The sequence below is a fragment of the Dipodomys ordii genome, unplaced genomic scaffold (genome assembly GCF_000151885.1).
Source record: "Dipodomys ordii isolate 6190 unplaced genomic scaffold, Dord_2.0 Scaffold109, whole genome shotgun sequence".
In the NCBI taxonomy this organism is placed as follows: Eukaryota; Metazoa; Chordata; class Mammalia; order Rodentia; family Heteromyidae; genus Dipodomys; species Dipodomys ordii.
This window is the reverse complement of record NW_012267325.1, coordinates 575,885-592,728: the sequence shown is the minus strand read 5'-3', so window position 1 is coordinate 592,728 and position 16,844 is coordinate 575,885. Positions and strand designations below refer to the sequence as shown.

The window sequence follows — 16,844 nt, the reverse complement described above, 5'->3', positions numbered from 1 at the left end:
TGGTTTCTCCCTGCTGCCCCCGCTCCGGGACATCCAGGGAGTGGCGGCCGACTCCCCACCCCTCCCTACCTTTTTATTACCCTTGGCTCCTGCTACCTGCCCCAGAAGCGAGAGGGCCGGCCGCGGCGGACCACCCCGGGGACGAGGCGGACTCAAATAAGGGTTGCTGGGGCGGGGCTGGGGGCGGAAAGTGGGGAGGTTGGTTAGTGAAGGTGCTTTGGAGATGGAAGGCCAGGGCGACCAGAGCCTCGCAAGTTCCGAAGTAGAAACTTGCAATCGCGTGGCACGGAGGCTGATTTTCGTTTTGATGCGTTTTGTAGTTTTTACATTATTATTTTTATTCCTCCTGTGGGATCGAGTTGGGAAGTCTAGATTCAACCAACTGCGACGGGAGGCCTCCTCGGGTAGGGGAGGCGCGGCCGGGTCCCGCGCACTCAGCTGGGCTTGCTTCTCCGCAGGCGGCCGTGCGCAGCCCGCAATGGCTCTGCAGCAGCCCGCGGAGGCTGAGCTCCAGGACAAGGCGTGCTACCCGCTCGAAAGGTTCCAGAGCACCCCGCATCACCTGGCCGCTTACTACGCGTCTTTCCCAAGCTACGGCCACTACGGGAACGCCTTACCCTCGAGCGAGGAGAGCCTGCAGCCTTTCCCGCAGACAGAGTCCTCGGTGGCCGCCACCCAGGCGACCGCCCCTTTCCCCTTCCGAATGGCGCCTCCCTTGCTGAGCCCCGAGCTGGCTCTGCAGAGTGAGCCTTTCTATAACCTGCCCTGGTACAGCAAGCTGTCCACGTGGTACCCAATCCCCCCCCTCCCCAGGGAGGCGCCACCCTGCCCGAACAGCACGGAGTGCACAGGTGACATCAGTCACGATCTGGTTTCCTTTGGTGGCCTCAGCAACAGTGGCCAGTGTTGGGGGCCTGAAACGTTCTTTCTGCCTCCTTCTGTGGTTGCTTCCCTGTTACCCGAGGGACTGAAGAGCTCCCAGCCGATATCTGCCTCCAAAGCCCTGAACCAAGACAAACTGCCAGGTCCTCGCTTCCAGTTCACCCAGGAGGAGCTGCACTTTGTCTTATATGGCGTCACACCCAATCCAGAGCCCCAAGTCCGTCTGCACCACGCGATTTCAGGCTTCCCGGTCCCCACAGAAAGTTCGGGTAAAGGGAGTTCTGTCTGGGAGGTGGGTGGGAAAGGAGACAACCAGCGCCTGAGTGTTGAGAAGAAGTAGCATTTCAAAGTGGGCCTAAGATGTCCTGGGGAGTGGGGGGCGGGGAGAGCTCCGGCAGAGCCCCCTGCTCAGTCCTGCCTGCTTCCCAGCCCCTGCTCGCTGAAGTACGTCCTAGGATTCCTGGGGTTGGTTTTAGTGAGAATCGAGACCTATGGAAGAAATGGTTGATGTGGTGGCATTGTTGATGTGCAGGATATCTCTCCCAGACAGCTTCCTAAAAATCCACATCTGGTGCCAAAGTTAGATGACTAGCCATTTACCTTGACCTCAGTCAAGCAGTATCTGTGATTCTCAGCTTTCTCGAGTTTGCAAAGTGGAGATATTACATACAGACCCTTGCACGATGAATGGGTTTTTTCTGAGTCTCTAGTGCGAGATTGTATATGAAAAGCTCTCTTCAGAGAAGGGGAGGGGAAAAAACATAATAAAGGATAAGATTCAAAAGGAACTCAGAATGGTGGTAAAACTGGAGAATAAGGAGGAAACTGCATCAGGGAAGTATTTCATCCTACATTGCTAATGAAAAAGGTGTACCTCTGCTTTTTTGGTTTTTGTTTTTCTAGGACCAAGCCATCTTCCCCAAACTCTGGATAAAGACTCGCTCCAGCTTCCAGAAGGTGGGTAGTTGCACTCCTTGCTTGCATTTATTTCCAGAGACAAATACCCAGTTCTTTTAAACTTGGTTTTTCTTTCTCTGCCTGGCCCTGGTTTTCCCTAGGTCTCTGCATCATGCAGGCGATGGTTGGCAGCATTCCTCATCTTGGTGTGTTCTGCAGCAATTTCATTGCTAAAGGCATCCGGTTTGGCCCCTTTCGGGGTAAAGTGGTCAACGCTAGTGAAGTCAAGACCCACCGGGACAACTCTCTGATGTGGGAGGTAAATTTGCTGAAGGTCAGGAAGGGTGGCTGGAGGGACAGTGACTTCTCTCTCGGAGAGTCCAGGCCTGAGAGGGAGGTGAACACCTGCTGTGAACACATCAGGTAGAATAGATATTTAAACAACGCATTGTATTATATTTATAGACAAAAGCAACTGCTTTAAATGTTACACAGTGCTGAAAAGTATGCTAAAGGAAATATAAATGAATTTGAGACTTTGGTATTTGCCTTTCAGCCAAGAATTTTTTCAAAGGTTTTTTTTTGCATACATTGTTGTGTGGGTGGGGGTATTGTAACATTTCCATACATGCATACAATGGACCTCATCAACCTACCCTACAGCCAAGAGTTGTTGTTGTTTTCTTCTTTTTTCAATGGATACTCTCCAAACTAGCAAAGGGCCCTAGGGCATGTTGGTGAGATTGCATCTTGCTGATTTACAGGGGAAAAAAAAATGTTTATAAGAATATACCAGAGGGCTGGGAAGGTGGCTCAGTGGTAGAGTGCTTGCCTTGCATGCCTGAGGCCCTGGGTTCGATTCCTCAGCACCACATAAGCAAAAAGAAAAAAGCTGGAAGTGGCACTGTGGCTCAAATGGTAGGGCGCTAGCCTTGAGCTGAAGAGCTGAGGGACAGTGCCCAGGCCCAGAGTTCAAGCCCCACGACCGGACCCCCCCAAAAAAAAGAATATACCAGATACCTTAAAATGTTTAAAATAGCTTGACCCTAAATTTCTACTTTTAGAAATAGTAAACAGAAACAGAAAAGTTATCAGAAATTCAAGGTAGGTGGGAGAGGGTAAGAATAAAGAGTTGCTATAATAAAACATTAGAATTTATTTTTTGTTTTGTGATCAGTGTTTTTAGCATAATTTTATTGTTATTATTAATATTAAGGTATAGTACTGAGGAGTTACCATTTCATAAGTCAGGTGATGAGTAGTTTTTTTTTGGGGGGGAGGGGTTTCGGTTGTGGGGCCTGAACTCTGGGCCTGGGCGCTGTCCCTCAGCTTTTCAGCTCAAGGCTAGCGCTCTACCACTTGAGCCACAGTGCCACTTCTGGCTTTTTCTTTTTGCTTATTTGGTGCTGAGGAATCGAACCCAGGGCCTCATTCATGCAAGGCAAGCGCTCTACCACTGAGCCACCTTCCCAGCCTCAGCTTTTTCTTTTTTATAACTCAGCACTTTTTTATAACTCAGCCCTGTCCCTGAGCTTTTATGCATAAGGCTAGTACTCTACCACCTGAAAACCAAGACTCCATTTCTGGCTTTTGGATTGTTAACTGGAGACTCTTGGAACAGAAATCCCCAGATCTCAGCCTCTTGAGTAACTAGGATTATAAGCATAAGGCACAAGCACCCAGCTTAATGTTTGTTTTCCTTTTTAATGTTATTGAGGTTTTTAACTCAGGGTTTCTTCTATGCTGTACAACTTAAGCTACATCTCCAGCTCAATTAAATGTTAGACTGAAATTGTGCAATGACTCTGTCAGTATCCGAGGTAGTAAATAGTTGCATTTAAGTGGTGGGATTAAATTTGTTTCCCTTACTTCAGAAATCTGATTTAGCCTGGTGCTGGTGGCTCACCGATGTAATCCTAGATACACTCGAGGCTGGGATCTGAGGATCATGGTTCAGAGCCAGCCCAGGCAGGAAAGTCTGAAAATTCTTATCTTTAGTTAACCACCAAAACCTGAAAGCGGAGATATGTCTCAAGTGGTAGAGGATCAGCCTTGAGCCAAAAAAAGAAAAAAGCTAAGGGACAGCACCCAGGTCCTGAGTTCAAGGCCTGCTACCCACAAAAAAACAGAGACAACAACAACAAAAATCTGATTTATTGAAATACAGTTAGTATATTCAAGTAAGTAATATATTCAAGTAAGACATTTGAATGATCAGTTCTTCATAAGTTTATAGGTTTGAAAACAAATCACAAATCAAAACTTCATGTGCAGCTTATAGGCTCATGTCTAATCCCAGCACTCAGGAGACTGAGGCTATTTAAGTGAGACCTTGTCTCCACAGAGCAACAAACCCCCTCTTCATGTCTCATTTTACTCAGATCTTTGAAGATGGTCACTTGAGCCACTTTATTGATGGAAAAGGTACTGGACACTGGATGTCTTATGTCAACTGTGCCCGCTTCCCCAAGGAACAGAACCTGATGGCAGTACAGCATCAAGGGCAGATATTTTATGAGAGCTGCAAGGAAGTCTACCAGAACCAGGAGCTCCTCGTGTGGTATGGAAACTGCTATGAGAAGTTCCTGGATATTCCTATGAGCCTTCAGGCCCCTGAGCAGGGCAACCAGCCGGCTGGGCAATCTGATGGTGAGTGCTCACTTTTGCCCCGTTCAGCAAGAGCTTCTAAAGGGAGGACTGGGCTCTTCCTAAACCCACCCAGTCCTAATGCAGGAAGCCAAACTGAAGCTGTCTCCTCATCTTTATAAGGATATACCTTTTCTACCTCTGCAACCCTCTGGAGAATAAAACTGAAATAAATGGGTGCCACCTGTGGCTTAGGTGAGCAAGTTTCTGAGTCATCTCTCTCAGGCTAAGCTTTTTAAATGGTGGGTTGCAGCATTTTAGTGGGGTGGAAAAATCAATGTAGTGATTGGGACTGGCATTAAAGAAAAAGAATAAAAACAAAGTAGAATACAAAATATTGATGGGAATCACTTAAACAGTAACACTGCTTTAAGTTTTTGCTTCAAAGGATTCCTTGTGTATAGGCTGGGTATCAAGTAAGAATCTCTCTCTCTCTCTCTCTCTCTCTTGCTCGCTTGCTCGCTCTCTCTCTCTCTCTTGCTGGTTCTAGAGCTGAACTCAGGCTGTGGCAATGTGCCTGAGCCTTTCCACTCAGGACTAGCACTCTTCCACCTGAGTCATAGCTCCACTTCTGGCCTTTTTGGGTGGTTAATCCTTTTTGTGTTGTTAATTGGCGATAAGAGTCTTCACATACTTTCTTGTGTGAGCTAGCTTTGATTTGAACCGTGATCCCAAGTAGTTAGGATTACAGGTATTAGCACCAGCACCCAGCTGAAGTTTTTTTTTTTTCTTTCTTTGCCCCCTCCCTTTAGTTTGGGTGAGGTTTTTTTTTAATTTTTTTAATTGTTATTGTTACAGAGAAGTGTGTGTGTGTGTGTGTGTGTGTGTGTTGTTATTGTTACAGAGGTGTGTGTGTGTGTGTTGTAGGGCCTGAACTCTGGGCCTGGGCTCTGTTCCTCAGCTCTTTAGCTCAAGGCTAGCACTCTACCACTTGAGTCATAGCACCACTTCTGTTTTTTTCTGCTTATGTGGTGCTAAGGAATTGAACCCAGGGCCTCATGCATGCAAGGCAAGCACTCTACCACTGAGCTGCCTTCCCAGCCCAGTATTTATTCTTAAACACTGTCAGTCATCCAACCTAGGGCCTGTTTCAGGCTAGGAAAGCACTCTACCACTGAGTTAAAACCTCAGCCCGAGGGTCAGGCAAGCTTGAGAAACATTGACTTTTTCTTTTTCAAGACAGGTCTAATAGGCATGGCACTGGTGGCTTATAACTACAATCCTAGCTACTAAGGGTACCCTGCCAAGATAGGAGGAGTTGTGGTTGAAGCCAGCCTGGGCAAGAGAGTAGTCAATGAGAGTCTTTATTTCTAATTAACTACCCAAAAGCCAAAAAATGGAGCTGTAGCTTAACTGGTAAAGTGCTAGCCTTGAGGTTTTTTGTTTTGTTTTGTTAAAAAAAAAAAGGCTGAGAAGATGGCTCAGTGGTAGAGTGCTTGCCTTGCATGCATGAGGCCCTCCTTTCAATTCCTCAGCACCACATAAGCAGAAAAGCCGGAAGTGGCACTGCAGCTCAAGTGATAGAGTGCTAGCCTTGAACTGAAGAACTGAGGGATAATGCCCAGGCCCAGAGCTCAGGCCCCATGACCAACCAAAAAAATAAAAATAAAAAACTCAGCGACTGCACTAGTACTGGGACACAACAAAAGTAAAGATGGTTATAAACAACTGTTTATCTTGTAGAGATGCTACTCTTTTTTTTCTTCCTTTCTTTCCCCCTTTTTTTTTTTTTTGGTGCTGGTCCTGGGGTTTGAACTCAGGGCCTGGGCACTCTCCCTGAGCTTTTATGCTAAAGGCTAGTGGCTCTGCCACTTTGAGCCACAGTGCCATTTCTGCCTTTTTGGTAGCTAATTGGAGGTAAGAGTCTCATAGGCTTTCCTGTCTGGACTGGGTTTAACAATGATCTTCAGATCTCAGCCTCCTGAGTAGCTAACCTTACAGGCTTGAGCCCCAGAGTGCCCAGTTCCAGTTTTTTTTTTGTCAGTCGTGGGGCCTGAACTCTGGGCCTAGACACTGTCCCTCAGCTCTTCAGCTCAAGGCTATCCCTCTACCACTTGAGCCACAGTGCCACTTCTGGCTTTTTCTGCTTATGTGGTGCTGAGGAATCGATCCCAGAGCCTCATGCACTCTACCACTGAGCCACCTTCCCTGCCCCTCCAGCTCTTTTTATACATTCAAAAGTTGGGAAATCTGATCTAGACAAATGTAAATTGCAATCATATGTGTAATAAAATAGGACACCCCATTCTTGTGATATACTAAAAGTCCCAGGAAGCAGGTTAATGTGTATGTGTGTGTTTGTGTACGTATGTATGTATTGAACTCATCACACGCTGCAGTGAGTGTCTACATATGTCTCATGCCTGACTGATACTCTTTAGGACATGAAATGTTCCCAAATATCTATCATTGACTCCTGGAGAAAGAGAAAGAGAAAGCTGCTTAGGAATCAAGATGAAGTAGGGGTCCTCTGGGTGGGGAGTGAAGGAAATCAGGCTCAGGCAACAGTGATACAAAGGCAAAGAAATACCCACCAAGCATGAGGAGGTCACAAGCGCTCTTCTGGTGGTCAAAGTTGTCTTGGTGGGGCTGGGAAAATGGCTCAGTGGTAGAATGCTTATCTTGCATGCATGAGGCGCTAGGTTTGATTCCTCAGCACCACATAAACAGAAAAGGCCAGAAGTGGTGCTGTGGCTCAAGTGATAGAACACTTGCCTTGAGCTGAAGAGCTGAGGGACAGTGCCCTGGCCCAGGGTTCAGGCACCACGACCGACAAAAAAAAAAAAAATTGTCTTGGTGGACTACCCTCCTGTTCCCCCAGTGTGTAGGTGTGGTCATGGGATATAGGTAGAGATGGGAGGAGTATTATCTCATTCATCATCACAGCAAGAAAGCCTCTTTAAAAAGGTCATGTCCAGAAATGTACCAACACTTTTGAAATGCAAGTGAAAAGTGGATTGAGAAATATTATTTACAAACCTGCTATGTCTTTGAGAAGTTATTTTAGTACATTATTAAAATGTCCAGAATCAGCTAGGAACTGGTGGTTCATGCCTGCAATCCTAGCAAGTCAGGAGGCTGAGATCTGAGGATCACAGTTCAAAGCCAGCACAGGCAGGAAAGTCTGTGAGACATCTCCAATTAACTACCAGAAAACTGGAAGTAGAGCCATGGCTCAAAGTGGTAGGCTACTAGTCCTGAGCAAAAAGAGCTCAGGGAAAGTACCTAGGCTCTGAGTTCAAGCCCCTTGACCCACAATAAATAAATCTTAAAAAATGTCAGAATCTTTGATAGCCCAGCCAGAGGGCTAGATGTGTGGCTTAAGTGGTAGAGTGCTTACCAGTAAGCACAAGACCCCCAATACTGCAAAGCAGACAAACAAAACAGTCCATCCTGGCCAAGTCACTTTAGGCACTTTGACAGGCAGAGGCAGAAGGGGACTATGAGTTAGTCAGTATAAGCTCATAGTGAGACAGCCTGGATTATGCAATGAGACCCTGTCTCAAAAATAAAGAAGAAAAAAGGAGAGGAAAAAGTGGGGGAAGTCCTAAAGGAAACCCAGAAGTATGTATGTATGTTGTGTATGTGTTTGTGTTTGAACTCAGGTCCTCAGTAGCGTACTTTAGCTTTTCTTTCTTTTTTTTGGGGGGTGGTCCAGTCGTGGGGCCTGAACTCTGGGCCTGGGCGCTGTCCCTCAGCTCTTCAGCTCAAGGCTAGTGCTCTACTACTTGAGCCACAGTGCCACTTCCGGCTTTTTTCTTTTTGCTTATGTGGTGCTGAGGAATCGAACTCAGGGTCTCAGGCATGCAAGGCAAGCGCTCTACCACTGAGCCACCTTCCCAGCCCGCGTACTTTAGCTTTTCTGTTCAAAGTTGGTGTTTATCACTTGAACCACAGGCCCACTTCCATGTTTGGTGGTTAAGTGGAGATAAGAGTTTTGACTTTTGAGTGGAAAAATTCTAAGTACTTAGTAATAGAATAATTGTTAAATAAATAATCATCTTTTTCTAACATGGAATAGTGAGCAGGTGTCTGAGATCACAATTATAGAAATAAACTGGATGAAAGCTAAGGATGGAAAAAGAAAACCCAATTTTCAGTTACCTGTGCTCCATTTCTGATCTATCAGCTTTGGATGTTTGCATCATTATTGAATGGCATGGATTTTGAACTGTACGTGGAAGGGAACTTGAATCAATATAATTTATTGGCAAGACTCATGAATGACTTCATTTTCTATTAATATGAATAACATTTTGTTTTGTTGCCATGTTGATGATCAAACTGAACCCAGGGCCTCAAATATGCTAGGCGAGTGCTCTATCACTGATCTATACCTTCCTACTCAATATGAATGCTTTTAGGCATGATTTAAAAAGAAGCATCAAGTTAGGCATAGCAGTGCATGCCTGTAATCACAATATTTGGGAGTTGAAACAAAAAGATAGGGTATTTGGGCTGGGAAGGTAGCTCAGTCGTAGAGTGCTTGCCTTGCATGCATAAGGCCCTGGGTTTGATTCCTCACCACCACATAAATAGAAGAAGCCAGAAGTGATGCTGTGGCTCAAGTGGTAGAGTGCTAGCCTTGCATGCATAAGGCCCTAGTGATGCAGTGGCTCAAGTGGTAGAGGGCTAGCCTTGAGCTGAAGAGCTGAGGGACAGTGCCCAGGCCCAGAGTTCAAGCCCCACGACTGACAAAAAGAAAAAAGAAAGGGAGTTTGAGGCAAGCCTGGAGTAGCTAGACCCTATGTCAAAATAACAACAATTATTATAACCAAAAATAAATGTTAAAATTAACTTACAAAGACCTAAATAGAAATGTAAAGGGTCACTGTTCCTTTTCTGCCTAAGTAGTTATAGAATGCCAACTAGTTGAACCTTCATTCTGAATTGTGTGTTTTAGTGTTTCGATTTATGAAAATCACTAATCTTGTCTTAGAAACCCTCTTTCTACCCTCCAAATTCAGCAAGGCTAGTATTTCCTAAACACTTAAAAAAAATCTAACTCTTGAGATAGAGTGCCCTGGGCAGGGGTCCCCAATTCCAAGAGTGTCACATATTTCACAAAGCAAGTAGGGCCCTGGCCAGTGTCTTCTGGTGGTATTCACTTTAATAGGTGTTTTGTTTCCTTAGCCACCTGTGAAACATCCCCAGTGTGTTGTCAGTTATCAAAATTTCTGACCACAGCTTCCCTGTGTCCCAGTGCCAGAATGATTTTATCTGCAGGTTCCCAATAAGTGTTTCCAATTAAAGGAAACATCTCAGTAATGTTGTGTAATGTGAAAGTCAATGTATTTCAACCCTTAACATTCTAACATTTGAGCCAAATTTTGCCCAATGGCCTGTTTCAGGAAAACTAGGAGGTAGAAGGAAGTGTTCTTAATTCTTAATTGAGCTGGAGGGAAAAATTCTTCCACAGAAACATTTCAGAGAACTAGTAGAAGAAGACCTATAGATTAAGGTGTTTAAGAGAAACACAGCCATGGACAACATGTAGAATTTGAATCCTAATTTAAGCAAACAATAAATACAAAAGTCAGGTACTTGGTGCCTCATACCTGTAATCCTAGCTACTTGAGAGGCTGAGATCTGAGGATTATACTTGAAAGCAAACCCCGGCAGAAAAGTCTGTGAGACTCTTATTTCCAAATAACCAGCCAAAAACTGGAAGAGGAAGTGAGGCTCAAGTGATAGAGTACCAACTTTGAGCAGAAAGAGCTAAGGGGTAATGCCCAAGCCCTGAGTTCATGCCCCAGTACCAGAAATAAATAGAGAAGCATGTGCATGTCTATTTACATATCTATGTTTTGTTTAAGGCACTAAATGTTAGAGATGACAATACTATTGTGAAATACTTTAGTCAGTTGTGAGGCTTGAACTCAAGGCCTGGGTGCTGTCCCTGAACTATTTTGCTCAAGGATACTGCTCTACACTTCAGCCACAGCTCAACTTATGGTTCTCTGATGGTTAACTGGAGATAAGCATCTCACAGACTTTCCTGCTTGGACTGGCTTTGAACTGTGATCCTCAGATCTCAGCCTCCTGAATAGCTAGGATTGCAGGCATGAGCCACCAGCTCCCAGCCCTACTTATTACAAAATCCATATCTTGCAAAGACTGAAGTTTGAGGTGTGTATTAGCCAAATGGTGAATTAGAATTAAAATTGTTCTATTGAGAAGCCATAGACACAAAAATGAAATGGTTTGAGAATTGATTATTGTCAAGTTGGTGTTGGGCACATGTGGATCTATTTACATTTCTACCTTGACTGTATATATTCATGGTTTTATGTAAAGAAAGATGTTTTAAATAAATGAAAGGAGGAGGGGAAGTAGTTAATGGGTCCCCTGGCTCTTCTGTCCCCATTTTTGACAGAGTCTGCAGAAGGCTACAGGTGCGAGAGGTGTGGAAAGGTGTTTACTTACAGATACTACAGAGATAAGCACCTCAAGTACACCCCATGTGTGGACAGGGGGGACAGAAAATTTCCCTGTTCTCTCTGCAAACGATCCTTTGAAAAACGGGACCGGCTCCGGATCCACGTCCTTCATGTCCATGAGAAGCACAGGCCTTACCTGGTGAGCACTCTCTAAATACACGAATCAATTACATGATGCTTGAGGTCTACAGCCTGGTGAGGAAGGCAGAGTGGACGTTAGGTAACAGACAACCTGCTAACTTTCCTGGCTGGGGACACCCAGCTGCTCATTTCACACAGTGGGACCCACTCCTACATGGGAACATGGGGATCCCACTCAGTTTCCACACTTCAATCTGCCACCCAGCAAGGCTGGATGAATTGCATGTCATCACAGCTTTGGTATTCAGCAGTGTTGGGCAGGGTCTGGACCAGAGCCTGAGATTTCAGTAGAGTCCTTGGACATTTTTCCTCCTGTTACAAGTGGACCCTAACCAGGGCTGGGGAAATCCACTGCTTATAGCAGTCCACAGAATGAACATTCCCTTTTGTCCTGGTGAGTTAAAGTAGAACACAGACTTCCTTAGGAAAGTGAGGTCTCAGCGGTAACTTTCTTTTCCTCCTTAGTGCTCTATCTGTGGGAAATGTTTCTCTCAGTCCTCCAGCCTGAACAAGCATATGCGGGTGCACTCCGGAGACAGGCCATACCAGTGTGTATACTGCACGAAGGTACGTGGCATGCCCTCCCAGGGTCCACCTGGAGCCCTGCCCTGGCATCCAAGCTCAGAACTGGAAGCGTGAAGCCCAACTGACAATGCATTCAGTTTGTGGCTAGCTCAGTCCCTATTGCCACTCAATATGTGTCTGAGCTTGCTGAAGCAGGTCAGATCTGGCCCAGATTTGCAGGGTTTTGTGATTGTAAACATTGTGAAGAAAACTTTAAAAGCATAGACTTGGCTAGAGTTTGAGCCTGGCTTCTGAAACATACCTAACTTTGCAGCCTCGAGCAAGTCCACTTATTAGCTTGTCTCTTGCTTAGTCCCTCCGTGGTAATGGGATGTAGGGTGGGTGGATTCCATAAGTCAGTTGATGTCACACTATAAACACTAATGGAATGCTAGACTCCTATTACTACTTTTTGTTGGGTCAGTGGTGGGGCTTGAACTCAGGGCCTGGGCACTGTCCCTGAGCTCTTTGGCTCAAGGTTAGTGCTCTACCACTTTGAGCCATAGCTCTACTTCCAGTTTGTGAGTGGTTAATTGGAGATAAAAGTCCCATGGGCTTTCCTGCCTGGGCTGGCTTTGGACTGCGATTGTCAGGTTAGCCTCCCAACTAGCTAGGATTCTCTGGCCCAGTTCCCACTTTTTAAAGCGTGAAGACTTAGATTGGAAGATTGAGACATTGTAAGTGTGGCATTTAATCTACGTCACAAGGAACATTGGATTATTAAAATGAAGGGGGAACTAAAGTAGTGACAATAACATGACCAAAGATGATTAGCAAAATAGCTCCGGTTCAGTTTTGATGATGGACATGTTCTGTCCAATGTGTATCCATTACTACATATCAGTGTATTACTACACATTACTATGTGTTGTTGCTATTTGAGTTCATATACATACATTTGGCCCGGCTTGCTGATGTCTATCTATAACCCCAGCTACTCAGGAGGCAGAGATTTAGAGGAATATGTCTCAGACCAGCCTAGGAAAAGTTAGTGAGACCCCATAACCTAGGCACAAATTAGTGAAATGTCAGCCAATAAGCTGAGCTTGGTGATTCTCATCTTTAATCCCAGCAATGAGAGAGGTCTAGGTAGGTGGATGGTGGGCTGACCAGACCCAAGCTCACTTGACCACTTTAACCTTGCATTTTCTGTCAATGTCTTTGGACTTCACTCCAAATAAAAGTCATTTTCTTGTCCTAAGTTTAAAATGAAATGTCACTATATAGCCTAGACTGGCTTTGAACTCACAATCCTCAGCTGGGAGTAATGTGCTGGAATTACAGACATGGACCGATGAATAGCTACAAAAAATTTGAAGGATCTGGAAATCTAGCAAATTGGTATAATACCTTGGGAGTTTCTTTAAAAAAAAAAATTGAGCCCAGCATGGGTGCCTCAAGTCTATAATCCTAGCTGCTCAGGAGCCTGAGATCTGAGGGTTGTGGTTCAAAGTCAGACTGGCAAGGAAAGTCTGTGAGACTTTGATCTCCAATTAATAACCAAAAAAGCCTAAGTGGAGAGAATGTAGAACTAGGCCCTGAGCCCAAGCCCCAATGCCAGCAAAAAAGGAGGGGGGGAGGCAGGGAGGAAACCTAAGGTGACATTAGGATCCAGGCGCGGGACCAGCCCGTGGAAGCTGGCTCTTCCTTCTACCCTCGGTTCTCTGCAGAAATTCACTGCGTCCAGCATCCTCCGCACACACATCAGGCAGCACTCGGGGGAGAAGCCCTTCAAGTGCAAGTACTGCGGCAAACCGTTCGCCTCCCACGCTGCCCACGACAGCCACGTGCGACGCTCGCACAAAGACGACCAGAGTGGCACCTGCAGCCTCTGTGGGAAATCCTTCCCGGATCAAGAAGCGTTCTACACCCACCTGAAGTTCCATGGAGACTACTAGCCCTGCGTGTGGGGCCGTGGCAAACGCAGACTCGCCCTTTCCCCCTCTTCTTCTGCTTTCTCTCTCTTTTCCTTGTGATGGCACATCCTGTGAACGAATAGGCCTCATGTGGACTGCGGATGTGGTTCTTACAGAAATGCTTTGCACAGTTGTTAACAAGGATGGACTTATCTAGAAAGAGTGAAAGTATAAGGGAGTGGGTGTCAGGGAAAGGAGGCTAACGTCTCACTATACCCAAAGACCCACCTTGGCCTCCCAGCACACAAGCCCTGGGAAGCGCCCCCAGATTGTGTGATAAGTTAGAGGAGGCCGGGCCTTTTCTCCAGTTTGCCTTGGGTCCCCAATTGTACAATGTCGTCACCTGCTGTTGAGCTTTATGGAAGAATGGTGTTTCGAAAAATCAAGTCAGAGCTTTGGTGGTATTGTAACTAAGTCTTTCATTTTTTAAATTGTTATTGTTATTTGTTATTATTTAGCTAGTACCATCGTTTGAACTCAGGGCTTTGCAAGCTTGCTTGGCTTGCTTGCATGGCTAGTGTCCTATCCCACGAGTCATACTTCCAGTCAGGCTTTTTTTGCTGTTGGTTAATTGGAAATGGAGTCTCACATTTTTTTTTTCTGCCCTGGTTGGCTACAAACCTCAATTCTCCTGAAGTTAAGAATACAGGAAGCCGGGCGCTGGTGGCTCATGACTGTAACCCTAGCTGCTCAGGAGGCTGAGATCTGAGGATCGTGGTTCAAAGCCAGCCCGGGCAGGAAAGTCCGTGAGACTTCTATCTCCAATAAAAACCCACTAGAAAACCAGAAGTGGTGCTGTGGATCAAGCTTTAGAGCGCTCGCCTTGAGCTGAAGAGTGCAGAGCCAGTGCCAGGCCCAGAGTTCAAGCCCCATGACCAACCAAAAAAAAAAAGAATACAGGAATTCCAGTGGTGCCCAGCTGGAAGGAGCATTTTCAACTAGCTCCCATTCTACCCCATGTGAAGACAAGCAAACACAAACTCAAATATTCACATAAAATATTTGAGACAAGTAGCCCAGGCACTAATGGCTCATGCTTGTAATCCTAGCTACTCAAGAGGCAGAGAACTGAAGATTGTGTTTCAAAGCCAGCCTAGAAAGAAAAGTGGATTGAGATTCTTATATCCCAAGAATCGGCAACAATCCAGAAGAGGAGGCCTGCTTTAAGTGGTAGAGCACTAGTCTTGAACGAAAAAGCTAAAGCGTGAGGCCCTACAGTCAAGCCCAACTACTGACATTAAAAAAAAAAGTTAAAAAAAGAGACAAGTATTTCCTATGAAACTAGCTAGCAACCAGGGGTGCGGCCCGTTCCTAGCTGCGGTCCTATTGACCCCCTGAGCATTGACTGGCTTCTGCCTGTCCATGGCCCATAGTCAAGAGGGGAGTGAATTCAATCCAGAACAGCTGCTCTGACAGCTGTGTCCCAGCTCTTTGAGCAGTAGATGGAGTGAAGGTAGAAGCAGTGACAGATTTTCCTCTGGGGAATTCACGGCCTTGACTAGGGTCCAGTAATTTTTCCTAATGGGAATGTGCTCTGTTTTAATTCATGTTAATTAAGTTGGAACAATGGTCTTTTGAAAAGGGGAAAGCTCATCAGGTAATTAGCAGCCTTCCTTTGACTGCTGGTTTAAAATATATTACTTGAAACATTTTCTTAATAGGTATGAGTTTGAACTTTTTAATCAAACTGTAAAGCAGGTGTTTGTAAAGCTGGTGTGATTCTCATTTTTTCACTCATTGAAAAACTGTTCTTCAAACTTGAATAGTAGGAAGTATGTGTGTGCATTTGTGTGTGTGTGTGCGTGCGCACGCACGTGCGCGCATATGCACCAGTACTAGGGTTTGAATTCAGGGCCTCACATCCTCACTTGGCTTTTTCACTCAAAGCTAGCATGAACTGTTTTTTGTTTAAGAAATAGATCATAATATCTTTTCCCAAGTAATTACCTGGAGCACCTACATTTCTTTCTTTTTCTTTTTGGTTCCAGACCTGAAGCTTGAATTCAGGGACTGGGCCCTGCCCCTGAGCTTTTTTGTTCAAGGTTAGTGTTCTACCACTTGAACTACAGTTCCACTTCAGCTTTTTGGGGTAGTTAATTGGAGAGAAGAGTTTCACAGACTTTGTTGCCCCGACTGGCTTTGAACTGTGATCTTCAGAGCTCAGTCTCCTGAGTACTAGGATTATAACTTGAGCAACTAGCACTTGGCTCAAATTACTTTTTGTATTTTATTAGTGTATATTGTGTAAAGTTTTCTAATTGTAATAGTTTCATTCATGCATTTAATGTACATTAGTCAACTACATCATTATTCTCATCTTTTCAACCCCTCTTATGTTTTACTTTGTCTTTTTTTTTCTCCTTCAGTACTGGTGTTTGAATCTGGGTTTTGTGATTGCTATGAAGATCCTCTACCACTTTAGCATCAACTGTCTTGTTTTTTTTCACAATGTGTATTTCACATATTTCTAAAGATGGTTGAAGCCAACTTTGTAACTATCATAGGAGCTGGGCACTAGTAACTCACACCTTGAATCTTAGCTACTCAGGAGGCTGAGATCTGAGGGTCCTGATTCAAAGACAGCCCAGGCAAGAAAGTCCCTGAGATTCTTATTTCCAATTAAACACCAAATAACCAGAAAGGAGAGATGTGGCTTAAGTAGTAGAGCACTAGCTTTGAACTATCCCTGGACAGCGCCCAGACCCTGCCAAGCCTCAGGGCTGGCACAAACAAACAAGACAGCAGATCTCATCTATAAAATAATGCAATTTTTATATAGTAGAGTGGGTGCTATGAGGAATGAGACAAGGCAACTTTTCCTTCCTCTTAAGCTAGTAAGAATTGCACCAATTTTATTGATAATATTCTTTCAATGATTCTAAGAGATATGTTTCCTTCACCATCATTATCACCCGGAAACATGTTCAAAATGCAGGTTCACTGGCTTTACCTAGTGGGTCAGAAAGTCTGGAGGTGGAGCTCAGCTCTATTATTTGAGAATCCCACTGCTATACTTGATTCCTGCCCTTCCCCCCCTTCATGACTGCAACACAGCAACAGGTGAAATTTAGTAGCCTGATGATTTGGCAAAGCCCACAAAGCTACATTAGAAGAAAACATTCAAAGTAGGCAGGTGTTTGCTTGGGACCCACGTAGGCCTACAACTCAGCTGTGCCAACATCAGTTCAGCTTAGGATGTACCCAGTGAGGAATCGGACAACCGTGGAGCAGCGGCCATTCACGGTATCATAGAGGTAAAATAACAAATCCTGACTTAGACCTTCTGTTATTGGTGGTTCAAGTTTGACACTACAGGTTTAAGTACTTTCAGAATTGCTTGGGGGTAGGGGAGTAGATT

The 16,844-nt window shown here is 45.1% G+C and overlaps 1 protein-coding gene across 1 annotated transcript; it reads left to right on the top strand.

The window, feature by feature from the left end:
• The first annotated feature begins 478 nt into the window (after window positions 1–478).
• Prdm14 (PR domain containing 14) lies at window positions 479–13,468 on the top strand. Its single transcript, XM_013028442.1, has 7 exons — window positions 479–1,151; window positions 1,786–1,839; window positions 1,941–2,098; window positions 4,161–4,428; window positions 10,802–11,004; window positions 11,472–11,573; window positions 13,241–13,468. The coding sequence occupies exons 1-7, from the start codon at window positions 479–481 to the stop codon at window positions 13,466–13,468; spliced, it is 1,686 nt and encodes a 561-aa protein (XP_012883896.1).
• Window positions 13,469–16,844: the final 3,376 nt, after the last annotated feature.

Coding starts and splice junctions, on each gene's coding strand:
- Prdm14 (XM_013028442.1), top strand. CDS start 479: ATGGCTCTGCAGCAGCCCGCGGAGGCTGAGCTCCAGGACAAGGCGTGC. Junction 4,429..10,801: donor GCCGGCTGGGCAATCTGATG/GTGAGTGCTCAC, acceptor CATTTTTGACAG/AGTCTGCAGAAGGCTACAGG. Junction 11,005..11,471: donor AGAAGCACAGGCCTTACCTG/GTGAGCACTCTC, acceptor TTTCCTCCTTAG/TGCTCTATCTGTGGGAAATG.